General features: G+C 47.1%; 1 protein-coding gene across 1 annotated transcript in view; it reads left to right on the top strand.

The window, feature by feature from the left end:
• NPFFR1 (neuropeptide FF receptor 1) overlaps positions 1-13,319 on the top strand; it is a 25,583-nt gene that overhangs the window by 9,396 nt on the left and 2,868 nt on the right. Inside the window, exons 3-5 of the mRNA XM_031936183.1 lie at positions 2,252-2,303; positions 5,610-5,954; positions 11,292-11,391. Of these exons, the coding sequence (XP_031792043.1) occupies positions 2,252-2,303; positions 5,610-5,954; positions 11,292-11,391 (497 nt within the window). The remainder of the gene's footprint in view (positions 1-2,251; positions 2,304-5,609; positions 5,955-11,291; positions 11,392-13,319) is intronic.

The raw sequence follows: 13,319 nt of genomic DNA, 5'->3' as shown, positions 1-13,319 counted from the left end.
CTTCCTTCCTTCCTTCCTTCCTTCCTTCCTTCCTTCCTTCTTTCTTTTCTTTCTTTCTTTTTTCTTTTGTTTTTTTTTTTTTGACGGAGTCTCGCTCTGTCGCCCAGGCTGGAGTGCAGTGGCCGGATCTCAGCTCACTGCAAGCTCCGCCTCCTGGGTTTACGCCATTCTCCTGCCTCAGCCTCCTGAGTAGCTGAGACTACAGGCGCCCGCCACCTCGCCCGGCTAGTTTTTTGTATTTTTTAGTAGAGACGGGGTTTCACCGTGTTAGCCAGGATGGTCTCGATCTCCTGACCTCGTGATCCGCCCGTCTCGGCCTCCCAAAGTGCTGGGATTATAGGCTTGAGCCACTGCGCCCGGCCCTTCCTTCCTTCCTTCCTTCCTTCCTTCCTTCCTTCCTTTCTTCTTTCTCTCTTTCTTTCTTTTCTTTTTTCTTTCTTTTCCTCTTTCTTTCTTTCTTTTTCTTTCTTTCTTTCTTTCTTTCTTTCTTTCTTTCTTTCTTTCTTTCTTTCTTTCTTTCTTTCTTTCTTTCGTTCTCTCTCTCTCTCTCTTTCTCTCTCTTTCTTTCTTGAGGAAGAGTCTCGCTCTGTCACCCAGGCTGGCATGCAGTGGCATGATCTCAGCTCTTTGCAACCTCCACCTCCCGGGTTCAGACGACTCTCCTGTCTCAGCCTCCTGAGTAGCTGGGACTACAGATGCCCACCACCATGCCTGGCTAATTTTTGTATTTTTAGTAGAGATGGGGTTTCACCATGTTGATCAGGCTGGTCTTGAACCCCTGACCTCAGGTGATCCTCTCGCCTTGGCCTCCCAAAGTTCTGGGATTACAGGTGTGAGCCACCGCACCCGACCAGGGATTGTTTTCTTATTCGCACTTCTTTCAGTTTGTATTATAAAAAATTATGCTCACATCCGTTGTGTGGCTTATAACTATCAGCCCCGCTGCTGCTGCCTCACACCGAGTGCCATGTGTACGATGTGATCTCAGTTCTCACAGGTCACCTCATCGAGTCCTCAGCACAGCCCTTCTTTGGTAAGTGTTCATTTGTCTCCATTTTACCAATGAGGAGTCTGGCTTCCAGGGAGGTGACATGACCTACCCTAGGTCACACCCAGAAAATGTGTTTTTTTCTGGTTTTATTTCCTATTTTATTTTTATTTTTTGAGAAAGAGTCTTGCTCTATCAGCCAGGCTAGAGTACAGTGGTGTAATCACAGCTCACTGCAGCCTTGACTTCTCAGGCTCAAGCGATCCTCCCACCTCCAGAGTAGCTGGGACTACAGGCATGCACCACCACACCTGGCTAATATTTTTAATTTTCTGTAGAGACAGGGTTTCACTCTGTTGCTCAGACTGGTCTCAAACCCCTGAACTCAAGTGATCCTCCCACCTTGGCCTCCCAAAGTACTGGGATTACACGGGTGAGCCATGGCATCTGGCCTGTGTTTCTATTTTAAATATGAGAATACGGGGTCCACACAGAGGTATGGAGGCAGGAAGAAGGGCTGAGACTTCCCAGACTGTGTGTATCCACTCGAGGTGTCTTTGACTCAAGGCTTTTAATTCTGTGGTTCTCAAACCACAGTGTGCATTGGAATCATCTGAAGGATGCTTTAAAATGTAAAACAGAGATAGCTGGGCCCCAGTCCCAAGGGTTTCTGGTTCCCAAGGCCAGGGTTGTGGCCCAAGAATCTCTGTTTCTAATGAGTTCCAGGTGATGCTGACACAGGTGGTCGGGACCCCACTTTGAGAACCACACACCCTGACCTCTCCTGGGTGCCCCAGAGACAACCATTATTACACCTTGAGACGGGGAAGCTCCTCCAGTAGAGGAATGGCTTCACTGGGTTCAGTGGATAAAAATTTCACAGGCTGTAATTACAAGGGCGCCCGGCAGATCCCAAGAAGGACAAGTTCAAGGTGTCAATGAGGTCTCTGGCCACTAGCATGCAGCCCAGATGGGGTGGGAGGCCTGCCTGCCTCCAGTCCAGGGGAATTGCCAGGAATGGGAAGGAGTTTTTCCTCCTTAAGAAAGGATTCATGTGCAGTGCTGGAATCTGGGCCCTGTCTAGAGATGATGCCCAGGCTCAGCTGAGGCTCTAGCAATGGGCAGGGTCACTCCCAGATACTTCTCAGGACACTCTTCAGAAGATGAGCTTACTTGAGGGTCAAGTGAAGGGTAGTGGAGGACATGGACTGGAGTCCAGCCTGAAAGGTTCTGGTAATTTCCTCTGCCCATCCACACCCACAGATCCCCCCAGTCATGGGAGATGATTCAGAGCTAATTTTGAGGCTCGGCAGGGGTAAGCAAGTCTCCCAACAGGTCTGGGATGAGTGATGCCTCTCATGGGGGTTCTTTCTGGAGGGGCCTGGAGAAGGCCTTCCAACATCAGCACTGCCTGCCTGCAGCAGGACCCTCTCACCTGATTTCAGGATCCACCTTCCTTTCTTTTTTTCCTTCCTACAGATATTTATTTATTCCATAAGTATTAGCTATTTATTGAACCATTTACTTTGGGCAGGCACTGACAAAACACTGAGGACACTGCCACCAACCAGACAGGGAAGATCCTTGCTTTGCATATGCTGTCAAGCATGGAGAAAAAGACAATCAACCAAGAAACAAACTATTGACAGATTGACGAACATAAACCAGATGCTATGGGAAGACAACATTTATGCTGAGAGCTAAAGGAAGGGACGAGCAAAGGCCCTGGGGTTGGAAGAAACAGGAGTGTGTGAGGAGCTAAGGAGATGGCAAAGTGACCAGAGCATAATGGGCAAAGGGGTGAGGTCAGAGAGATGTCAACAAGAATCAGACCATGAAGTGTTTTGGAGGCCTCAGTAAGGAGCATGAGTTGTATTTAAAATGCAACGAGGGTTGGGAGGCTGAGGCAGGTGGATCACCTGTGGTCAGGAGTTTGAGACTAGCCTGGCCAATGTGGTGAAACACCATCTCTACTAAAATTACAAAATTAGCTGGGTGTGGTGTTGTGCACCTGTAATCCCAGCTACTTGGGAGGCTGAGGCAGGAGAATCACTTGAACCTGGGGGGCAGAGGTTGCAGTGAGCCAGGATTGAAGCCATTGCACTCCAGTCTAAGCAACAGAGTGAGACTCCATCCCAAAAAAAAAAAAAAAAAATTGCAGTGAGGAGTCTAGGCAATGATCCTTAGTGTCTGCTGAAAATATTATGTTAAAAGCTGATGGCACAGTGGCTCATGCCTATAATCTCAGCACTTTGGGAGGCCAAGACAGGAGGACTGCTTGAGCTTAAGAGTTCAAGACCAGCCTGGGCAACACAGTGAGACCTCATCTCTACAAAATAACCTTAAATGAACCCAGCTTGGTGGTGCATGGCTGTAGTCCCAGCTACTCAGGAGGCTGAGGCAGGAGAATTGCTTGAGCCCAGGAGGCAGAGGTACATCACCTGAGCCCCGATTGAGCCCAGCACCACAAAGAGAAAGGCCACTGGACATAATCTGATCAAGACTCTAGATCTGACTACCAAGTACAGGTAATACAGTGGACAGAGAGCAGAACATGTAAAATGACGTCATGAGGGAGCAATCAGAAAAATCCAGCCTGCAGAAGCTCTACAGAACAACCACTTAGTCCATACGACAAATATACTGCAGAAGGGAAAAGAGACAGAGTGGGGACCTGTGAACTAAAAAAGACTTTGGCATCACGTCAACCAAATGTAGTATGGGGATGGTGGTAGATTTTATCACAATGGACCTTAATGAATCACACTTCCATGTCCACACCTCTTCTGCAATGCTATATTGCTTTTCTTCCTATCAAGAGGTGAAACTATTTATCCACTGGCTTGAATCTGGGCATCCCTTGTGACTTGCTTTGGCCAATAAAATGTGACAGACGTGATGTGAAAATTCCAGAGTCTCGGTTTTAAGAAGCTTGTAGCTTCTTTTCTTGCTTTCTTGGAACCCTGAGACCACTGTTCTCTGAAGAAGCCCATATTAGCTTCCTGGAGGATGAGAGGCTATGTGGAGAACTGAGAGACATCCAGCCAATCGCCAGCACTAATCACCAGCCATGTGAGGGACATCTTGGACCTCCCAGCCCCAGCTTAGCCAGCAGATAACTACAGCAGCTGCATGAGAGTCCCAAGAGAGACCAGGAGAAGAACTACTCTGCAGCCCTGATGGTGCCAGCTCACTGGCCCTGCTCCCCTGAGGGTCTCTAGCCTCCAGGCCCCCAGCCTCCATTGAGCCTCCGGGCCAGTGGCTGAGTTCTGGGTGTGACAGAAAGATTCCGTAGGGACTCTTCATCCCCTGGAACAGGCCTCATTCAGTCCCAGAGGAAGGCAGGAGGAGAGTTTATGAGACAACATCATGAGTCACCCCAACTAATGACTTCCCAGAAGAGCTGTGGTTGGACACTGAGCCTTCCCTTCAAAGCAAGCCTGGGGAAACACACACCAAAGCCTGGTCCTAATTCACAGACATGCAGAGCAGGGCCAGCTCTGCTGCAGCATCATGATGGGACCTTGAGCAAGTCATGGAACCTCTCTGACCTCCAATTCAAATGAAACTAACACCGTGGGGTAATTCAATGAGGGTTTAAAAAAAATACAAAAGGAAATAAATGAGGCTAATACCTAGTGACTTACATCATGGGATGGCTCAGAGAGCTAAATAAAATAACAGATGTGGAAGTGCTTTGTTAAATGCTATGCAGGCAGAACAGCTGATCACAGGACAGGAGGAGGCAAAGGTCGAGCAGGAACCTCTGCTTTGGATGTTCTGCTGAATGTGATGTGTCTCTGCTCCTTAGCCCTTGTTCACAGTCCCCCTTCATTCTCCCTTTCTCTACTGCCTTCTTGCCTTTCTCAACTAAAGTTCTGTGGAGGAGATGAAGAGGAAAAACATCAAAGGGTTTAAGGGCATAATAATTGGGTTCCAGCGGAAAACAAATGGTGCACCCAGAAGGGGTTTAAGTGAATAGAGTTTGATGGAAGAGGGGAGCGGTAAGAGAACCAGCCAGAAACAGTGACGCACCCAGGGACTCACAACCACAGGAAACTGTTACCATTTGCAGGCCTGTATGTGCAAGGAGAGGGAAGAGCGTTACTGTAGTCAGGCGAGCGCTAGAGCCATGAAAGGGGACTCACCCAATAGGAGCAGGCTGTGGCCGTAGTTAAAAACAGCTGCTGGAAGAATTGGGCCAGGCAGGAAGGGAGTCAGAAGACAAATACCCTGACTTCTCTCTCTGCTCCTGCCCTCCCATCTCCTTTGTGCCTGGCATTGGCTGAACCTAGCTAGAAGCCAGAAGACAAGAGAACCAGGGCAATGCAGAACTTAAGAGTTTAGCCTCTGGGGCGCACAGCAGGGCCAAGAAAGTTGGAACCTAAATAGGGTGGGGGGGTTAATAAAGAATAACCCACATTGGAGAACGAGTTATGGGCAAGACAGGGCATGAAGTATAAGACCAGGGTTTGAGTGGTTTTAGGCTGAAAGTCTTGGATCAGTGCATCCAGTTGCAACTGGAGCTGGGGACATACTTGGGGGACCAGGGCATGGTTAAGATTGGGATACGGAGGGTCTCATTAGTGGTGAGAAATCGGTAATCTCTTCTTTGCCTAAGGTCCTGACCCATATATTCCTTTGGTCCTAGGGGAGCCCTCCCAGCCTCCCAACAGCAGTTGGCCCCTAAGTCAGAATGGAACTAACGCTGAGGCCACTCCGGCTGCAAACTTCACCTTCTCCTCCTACTACCAGCACACCTCCCCTGTGGCGGCCATGTTCATTGTGGCCTATGTGCTCATCTTCCTGCTCTGCATGGTGGGCAACACCCTGGTCTGTTTCATCGTGCTCAAGAACCGGCACATGCGTACTGTCACCAACATGTTTATCCTCAACCTGGCCGTCAGTGACCTGCTGGTGGGCATCTTCTGCATGCCCACCACTCTTGTGGACAACCTCATCACTGGTGAGTGCAGGCAGTTGGCAGCAGGAGTGTCCCCCACCCCCACTTCAACTTCTCAGATAAGGCCAGAAATCGAAGCTTAAAAGACAGACATCGTTGCTGGGCTGGCCTCTTGGCCATGCTATGGTCTCGAACTCTTAAGACAGTCTTGGGGCTGAAGAGTTAGACTAGAAATAAGAGATATAATGAATTCCCTGTTTTCTTTGTGCCTGGCATGATGTTACTTTTCATGCATTATCTTAATTCATCCTCACAACAATCCAATGAAGTAGAGTTTATGGTCCTCCCCATTTTACGGAAGAGGAAACATGCTCAGAGTGGTTAAGAAACTGGTCTGTAGTCACACAGCTAATTGGTGTCAAGGTCCATATTCTCACACCCATACTTCTAATTATTGTATTATATCATTCAGTCCCACTCTCTCATGGAGCTCCCATGGGCAGAATTAGAGCCAATGGGGAGAAGTGGAAGGGAGGCAGGTTTCCTCTGAGTCAGGAACTAAAACTCCACTCATTTGAGCTGGAAATTGATCAGGGCACAGAAGAGAGTCCTGCCTGTAAGTAATGAGCTCTCTGTCCCTTGGAGTGTCTAAGCAGGGACTGGCCGGCCACTCGGTGGACCACTTGACCTCTAAATTCCTGCCTGTGCATCCTGCAGATGTCAGAACAGCACCGTCTACTCTCTACTCCCTCATGCGACTGGCCTTTCTTGTTTAGAATCAAGTTTCCACCAACCTGAGACTCCAGGTGACGGACTGGTTTTCAGAGATACGGAGACCCCTAGAGGTCTTAGCCTACAGATTCTGAGCTCAGAGCTCTCAGCAGCTCACTGGTCCTCAGGATCCAGAGCCATTCGGAGTGAGTTCACTGACTCAGGGCAGAGGGAGCCACAGCCCGGGTTTCTGTAGGTTCTAGGACCCAGGAAGTGGAGCCAGTGCAGACTCAGCTCCCCTCCACAGTACCGGCTCTGTCTGGTGGAACCGTTACCCACTGCTGAGTCCCAGCTTCCTTTGCCGATGCTGAACATAAACTGCATCCCTCTCCTCTCCAACACATAGACACACACACATGTGCAGAGATGCACACATGCATACACATAAATACATGCATACTAGTCAACAGTGATATAATGAGGTCACTACCTGGTTAAGGTGGTGTCTCTCAGTCTTTTTCACACACTCATATTCAAAATATTGTTTGAATACATAAAACATTCAGATGGTTCAATAGTCAAAAGCCACCAAAGTTCTCCAGTGAAAAATCTCCCTTCTGCCCCTGTCCTCTGGCCTCCCGGCTCCAATGTTGCCAGTTTCTTGTGTCTCTTTCAAAAAATATTTTATGCGAGTGCAAGCAAATTAAGGAAATGCTAAGGTTCCAAACAGTCCCGTACTTTTACTTCCTACCACACCCCACTTAAAAATATATCATGTATGCTGTAAAAGAGATTCATTAAAATCAACTTACATGTTGTTATCCCATATTAATAGATAAAAGAATTTCTCATTCTTTTCACCAACTGCTTAGAATTCCATCGTATGAATGTACTACAATTGATGCTGATTTGTATTTACATTGTTTCTAATAGAATCTTCTGCAATTAAATAAAACTTCACACAGCTTCCTTCTTTTCCTCCTTCTTTCTCTGTTTCTCTTTCTCTCTTTCCTTTTTTTTTTTTTTGGAGTCTCACTCTGTCACCCAGGCTGGAATGCAGTGGTGTGATCTCGGCTCACTGCAACCTCCGCCTCCCAGGTTCAAGCGATTCTCCTGCCTCAACCTCCCAAGTGGCTGGAATTACAGGTGCCTGCCACCACACCCAGCTAATTTTTGTATTTTTAGTAGAGACGGGGTTTCTCCATGTTGGCCAGGCTAGTCCTGAACTCCTGACCTCAAGTGACCTGCCTGCCTCGGCCTCCCAAAGTGCTGGGATTACAGGCATGAACCACTGCGCCGGCCTCTTTTTTTGAGACAGTCTCACTCTGTCATTCAGGCTGGAGTGCAGTGGCACAATCATGGCTCACTATAGCCTCGACCTCCCTGGGCCCAGGTCCTGGAACTACAGGCATGTGCCACCACGACTGGCTAATTTTTCTATTTTTTGTAGAGATGGGGTTTTGTCATGTTGCCCAAGCTTGTCTCAAACTCCTGAGTTCAAGCCATCTGCCTGCCTCAGCCTCCCAAAGTGCTGGGATTACAGGAGTGAGGCACCATGCCCAGCTTTTTCTTTTTCTTTTTCTTTTTTTTTTTTGAGACGGAGTCTCGCTTTGTCACCCAGGCTGGAGTGCAGTGGCCGGATCTCAGCTCACTGCAAGCTCCGCCTCCCAGGTTTATGCCATTCTTCTGCCTCAGTCTCCCGAGTAGCTGGGACTACAGGTGCCTGCCACCTCACCTGGCTAGTTTTTTGTATTTTTTTAGTAGAGATGGGGTTTCACCGTGTTAGCCAGGATGGTCTCGATCTCCTGACCGCGTGATCTGCCCGTCTTGGCCTCCCAAAGTGCTGGGATTACAGGCTTGAGCCACTGCGCCTGGCCCATGCCCAGCTTTTTCTTCCTTTCTTTTTTTTTTTTTTTTTGTAACTCACATACAGAAGGTTGAGTCATTCATTCAGTCTACAGTTCATGGCACTATGTGATTTCCCACTCTGTTGTAAAGCTCTTCTTTTGTTTATTTGCTTCCTTCTGCATACCTATTCCACTCTACATCTCTTCTCTGACCCAGAGGCAGCCATTCTGTTATATTTCTGTCTTTTGTATGCATTCGTAGAAAATGTGCTGTGAATGTATGCATGTTTTACATTTAAATATTTTTGTTAAGATATAATTTAACATACATTAAAATCTGCCTTTTTAGTATATAGTTTCACAAGGGTTTTGTTGTTATTGTTGTTGTTGTTGTTGCTTTTTAAAAAGACACGGTCTTGCTCTGTCACCAAGGCTGGAGTGCAGTGGTGAGATTATAGCTCACTGTGACCTCAAACCCCTGGCCTCAAGAGATCTTCCCATCTCAGCCTCCCCAGTAGCTGGGACTACAGAAATGTGCTACCATGTGTGGCTAACTTTATTTTTAATTTTTGTTTTCGTAGAGTCAGAGTCTCACTATATTATCCAGGCTGGTCTTGAATTCCTGGGCTCAAGTGATCCTCCTGCTTCTTCCTCCCAAAGTGCTGGGATTACTAAGCTGGCTGAGAATAGTATTTGGAAGCCAAGTTCTGGGTTCTAGGTGTGCTCATGGGTATTGGGGTGTCATTGCTTCTAGGTGCTCTCAAGGGACAGAGCCAGGAAACATATGTATACTAACAGAAATATTTCACACACATATCTTTATTTCTGTATCTGTCCACCTGTATGTGTATTAACATGAGTTCAGACTGATACCTTTGATTCCAACCCACTGTCACAGGATTCATTTTAACTTGACCCTCTTCCTTATTGGTAACTTCATTTTCAGACAGTGAGAAATCTAGCTGTATTTATCTACAACATATTTACTTATTGATTCAATCTTAGTATACACATAAGGTAGCTTCATTATTGCTAACATACTTCTTTCTGTGATTGAGGTTTGCCTGATATTTTTCCATAATTAGATCCCATTTATTCAAGTTTTGTCAAGAGTACACACATTTATTAATGACAGTACAGAATTTGTATACAGTTCTTTTTGCTGTTACAGTATACAGTCAAAATGTTTTACAAAGTTACTCCAGTTAGTGTGTTTCTTCTTCACCCCTTCAATGTAAATATTATTCAATTTAATACAATATTATTCATTTGTAATACAATTAGGCTTATTTGTTAATGTTTGTATTTCACTTTGGGTCCCCCTCCCCAACCACATCCTGATAGATGCTAATTATTTATTTTTTGAGTAAGTGAAACATTGCCATGATTCTAAAAAGTCAGAACCATAAAAAGATACACTCAGAGAGGCATCACTCTCATCGTCTCACCTAGCCCATTCACCCACTATTTCTACCCAGTTCTTATCTTCTCTCTGTTTAGATAGCTAATCTCATTATTCTGATTTATCTTTTCTGTATTTCTTTGGTACAATGAGAAAATAAGCATATATTTTCTTAATCTCTTTTTTCTTACATGAAAGGTAATATACTACAGACAGTCTTTATACTTTGCTTTTTGCAAACCACATGCCTGTGGTTCCAGCTACTCAGGAGGCTGAGGCAGGAGAATCGCTTGAGCCAAGAAGTTGAGGCTGCAGGGAGCCATGATCACACCATTGTACTCCAGCCTGGGTGACAGAGCAAGACCCTATCTCAAACAACACAAAACAAAACAAAACAAAACAACTGATGTCTGGGTCCCTATCACTAGAGATTCTGATTGTAACTGGCCTGGCAGGGGTCTGAGCATTTGTTCTTTGCATAGCTCTCCAGGTGATTCTTGTGAGCAGCCAGTGTCAAGAACCACTAACCTAGAACTTGAGACAGGGCTATGGGAACAGAGAGCCAGGCAGGGCTGGATGGTCTAAAGCTCATGGAAAGAAATCATTGGTCAATATAAAGAAAATCTCACTAATACTGTTGACCCTTGAACAACATGGGTTTGAACTGCATGGGTCCATTTATATGAGAGTTTTTTTTCAACTAAATGCAGATTAAAAATACAGCAAAACCCGTGTATATTAGGCCATTCTCATGCTGCTATAAGGACATACCTGAGACTGGGTAATTAATAGAGGAAGAAGTTTAATTGACTCACAGTTCTGCAGGGATGGGAAGGCCTCAGGAAACTTACAATCATGGTGGAAGGGGAACCATGTCCTTCTTCACAAGTCAGCAGGAGAGAGAAGAATGAGAACTGAGTGAAGGGAGAAGCCCCATATAAAGCCATCAGATCTCGTGATGAGAACTTACTCACCATCACAAGAATAGCATGTGGGAACCCACCCCCATGATTCAGTTACCTCCCATGGGTCCTTCCCATGACTCGTGAGGATTATGGGAGCTACAATTCGAGATGAGATTTGGGTGGAGATACCATCAAACCATTATCACCGTGTATATACAGAGGTCTGCCTTTTTCTATACACAGGTTCTGCAAGGCTGACTGCAGGAATTGATTACGTGTGGATTTTGGAATTCTTGGGGGTCCTAGAACCAATGCGCCGTACAAACGAGGGGATGACTGTAGTGAGAACTGTCCATGGTTTTATGGGATGGTTGGTTCCTCATTTCTGGAAGTGTGCAAGCAGAGACCAGATAACCAGCTTGCAGGACAGGGAGGAAAGATCCAAGCTCAGAGGGGACTTGGCTTAGAGGGCTTGCGGTCTCTGGCTCTTGATGGGTGGGCATCTCTCACTCTGTGGGGGCCTCTGTCATTGCAGGGTGGCCCTTTGACAATGCCACATGCAAGATGAGCGGCTTGGTGCAGGGCATGTCTGTGTCAGCTTCCATTTTCACGCTGGTGGCCATTGCTGTGGAAAGGTGAGAGATTTTCTGGCTGGATGAACCCTGGGCCAATTAGGGCCTGGCATTAAGAGGAGCCACTGCCTCTAATGCTGGATTGGCTGGAAGGCTGGGGCTGCACTGTGGTAAGTGGGGCTAAATCCTGAGCTGCAAGAAGAAGGGTTGTGGGCCCAGCTGCCCTCTCCCTAAACTTGGGGAACCTGATGAGGACACTACCACCCCCTTCTGGAAGGCCTGAAGGCAGCCTTAGTTGGCTTTCGTTGAGATTCCTGGGGCCTGTGAGGAGTTCAAGAGCAGTCCTCATTTCCTGAGCAGCAGGAATCTAAGCCAGGAGAGCCAGAGCTAAGGGGGACAGCTTAGGGGTGAGTCTCAGTATGGCTGAGGAGGAAGGGTTCCTCCCTGCTCCTCATTCTGTCCCCACTAGCTCTTGCTGGTTCCTGGCAGCCCAGGCCATACTCAATCCCCATGTTCACCCCTTCTGGTTTTTCAGCTTCACATTCCATCAGATTCCCTAGTAAGTATAAGTCTATCATGGGGCCAGAAGTATGGAGCAGAGCCAGGGACAAGGAGGCTTTGCAATCAATAAAGCACTGATTTATTGAGGAGGCCTCCATATTGCACTGCATGAGTGCTCCTCCCCCACAGCATTGTTAGCAGTAGAAGGGCATCCTCTGGTTGCTTCACCCCAGGGAAAGGTGGGCAGGCAGATCGGCTGGAGGTCTGCTCACTCCTACCTTGGTGTATCATGTTGGGTGGGTCACCTAACTACTCTGAGCCCTTGTAGTCTCACCTGTAAAATAGTAGCTACCCTACAGGACGGTTGGGAGGCTTCAGTGAGCTCCTGCTTGTAAAAGCTTATGCACAGTTCCCGGCATAGAGTCCAAATATCAGTTGCTAATAGTATTTTGTTTCTTCTGCACACCCATCCCCTCCTCCTTGTTCTCTCCCCAGCATGGGCATATCTTAGCCCTGCCCTTTGTAGAATCTAATGTTCACATCCTCTCTCCACCTCAAGCCCAGTTTTTTGTAACTCAGTGAAGTAGGCAGCTAGAGTAATGAAGTGGGTTCTACTCTCCATAAGGCCACTAACTAGCTGGGTGATTAGGAGAAGTCCCTTCCCTTCATCGACCTTTGTTTTGTTATCATTGTTGAATGAAATGAGAGTGTACAACTTCTCCCAGTGGTGTTTGCAGTATCCTTCAAGTCCCACCTCATCCAGGAAGCCTGCCCAGATTACCCCAAGATTCTCCTCCACCCATTTACTGCTATTGCACTCATAGCCAGTACTGCAGGCTTTAAGAATTATTTATTCTCTGGAGATTTCTTTTCTTTCTTTCTTTTTTTTTTTTGAGGGGGGAGACAGTGTCTTGCTCTGTCACCCAGGCTAGAGGGCCATGGCGATCTTGACTCACTGCAATCTCTGCCTCCCAGGTTCAAGCCATTCTCGTGCCTCAGCCTCTGGAGTAGCTAGGATTACAGGTGCGCACCACCATGCATGGCTAATTTTTGTATTTTTAGTGGAGCAGGGTTTCACCATATTGGCCAGGCTGGTCTCGAACTCCTGGTCTCAAGTGATCTGCCCTCCTCAGCCTCCCAAAGTGCTAGCATAAGCCACTATTCTCTGGAGCTTTCTTGAGGGTGTGAAGTATGAAGCCAGTAGGTAAAAGTCATATAGGTTGAGACAACAAGGCTTGAGTCAGGCTGTGGGAGAGGTAAAAGGTCAGGCTATGAGGCCAAAAACTGGGTTGGCAGGAGGGCAGGATGCAGTGTAGTGAAGTGGAAAGGACACTTGACTGAGAGTCAGCTCTAGACCTACGTTCCAGTGCAGGTTCTGACTCTAAACAGCCATGTGACCATAAGACCCCCACTGGGCAAGGTTTCCCCTCCATTAAACAAGTCAGATTGACTGTACATTCTCCAGGTTTCTATTTTCTGGCATCAGTAGA

This window comes from Piliocolobus tephrosceles, chromosome 9, assembly GCF_002776525.5.
Source record: "Piliocolobus tephrosceles isolate RC106 chromosome 9, ASM277652v3, whole genome shotgun sequence".
NCBI lineage: Eukaryota > Metazoa > Chordata > Mammalia > Primates > Cercopithecidae > Piliocolobus > Piliocolobus tephrosceles.
Note: the sequence above shows the minus strand (reverse complement) of the source record. Positions and strands in the feature narration are given on the sequence as shown.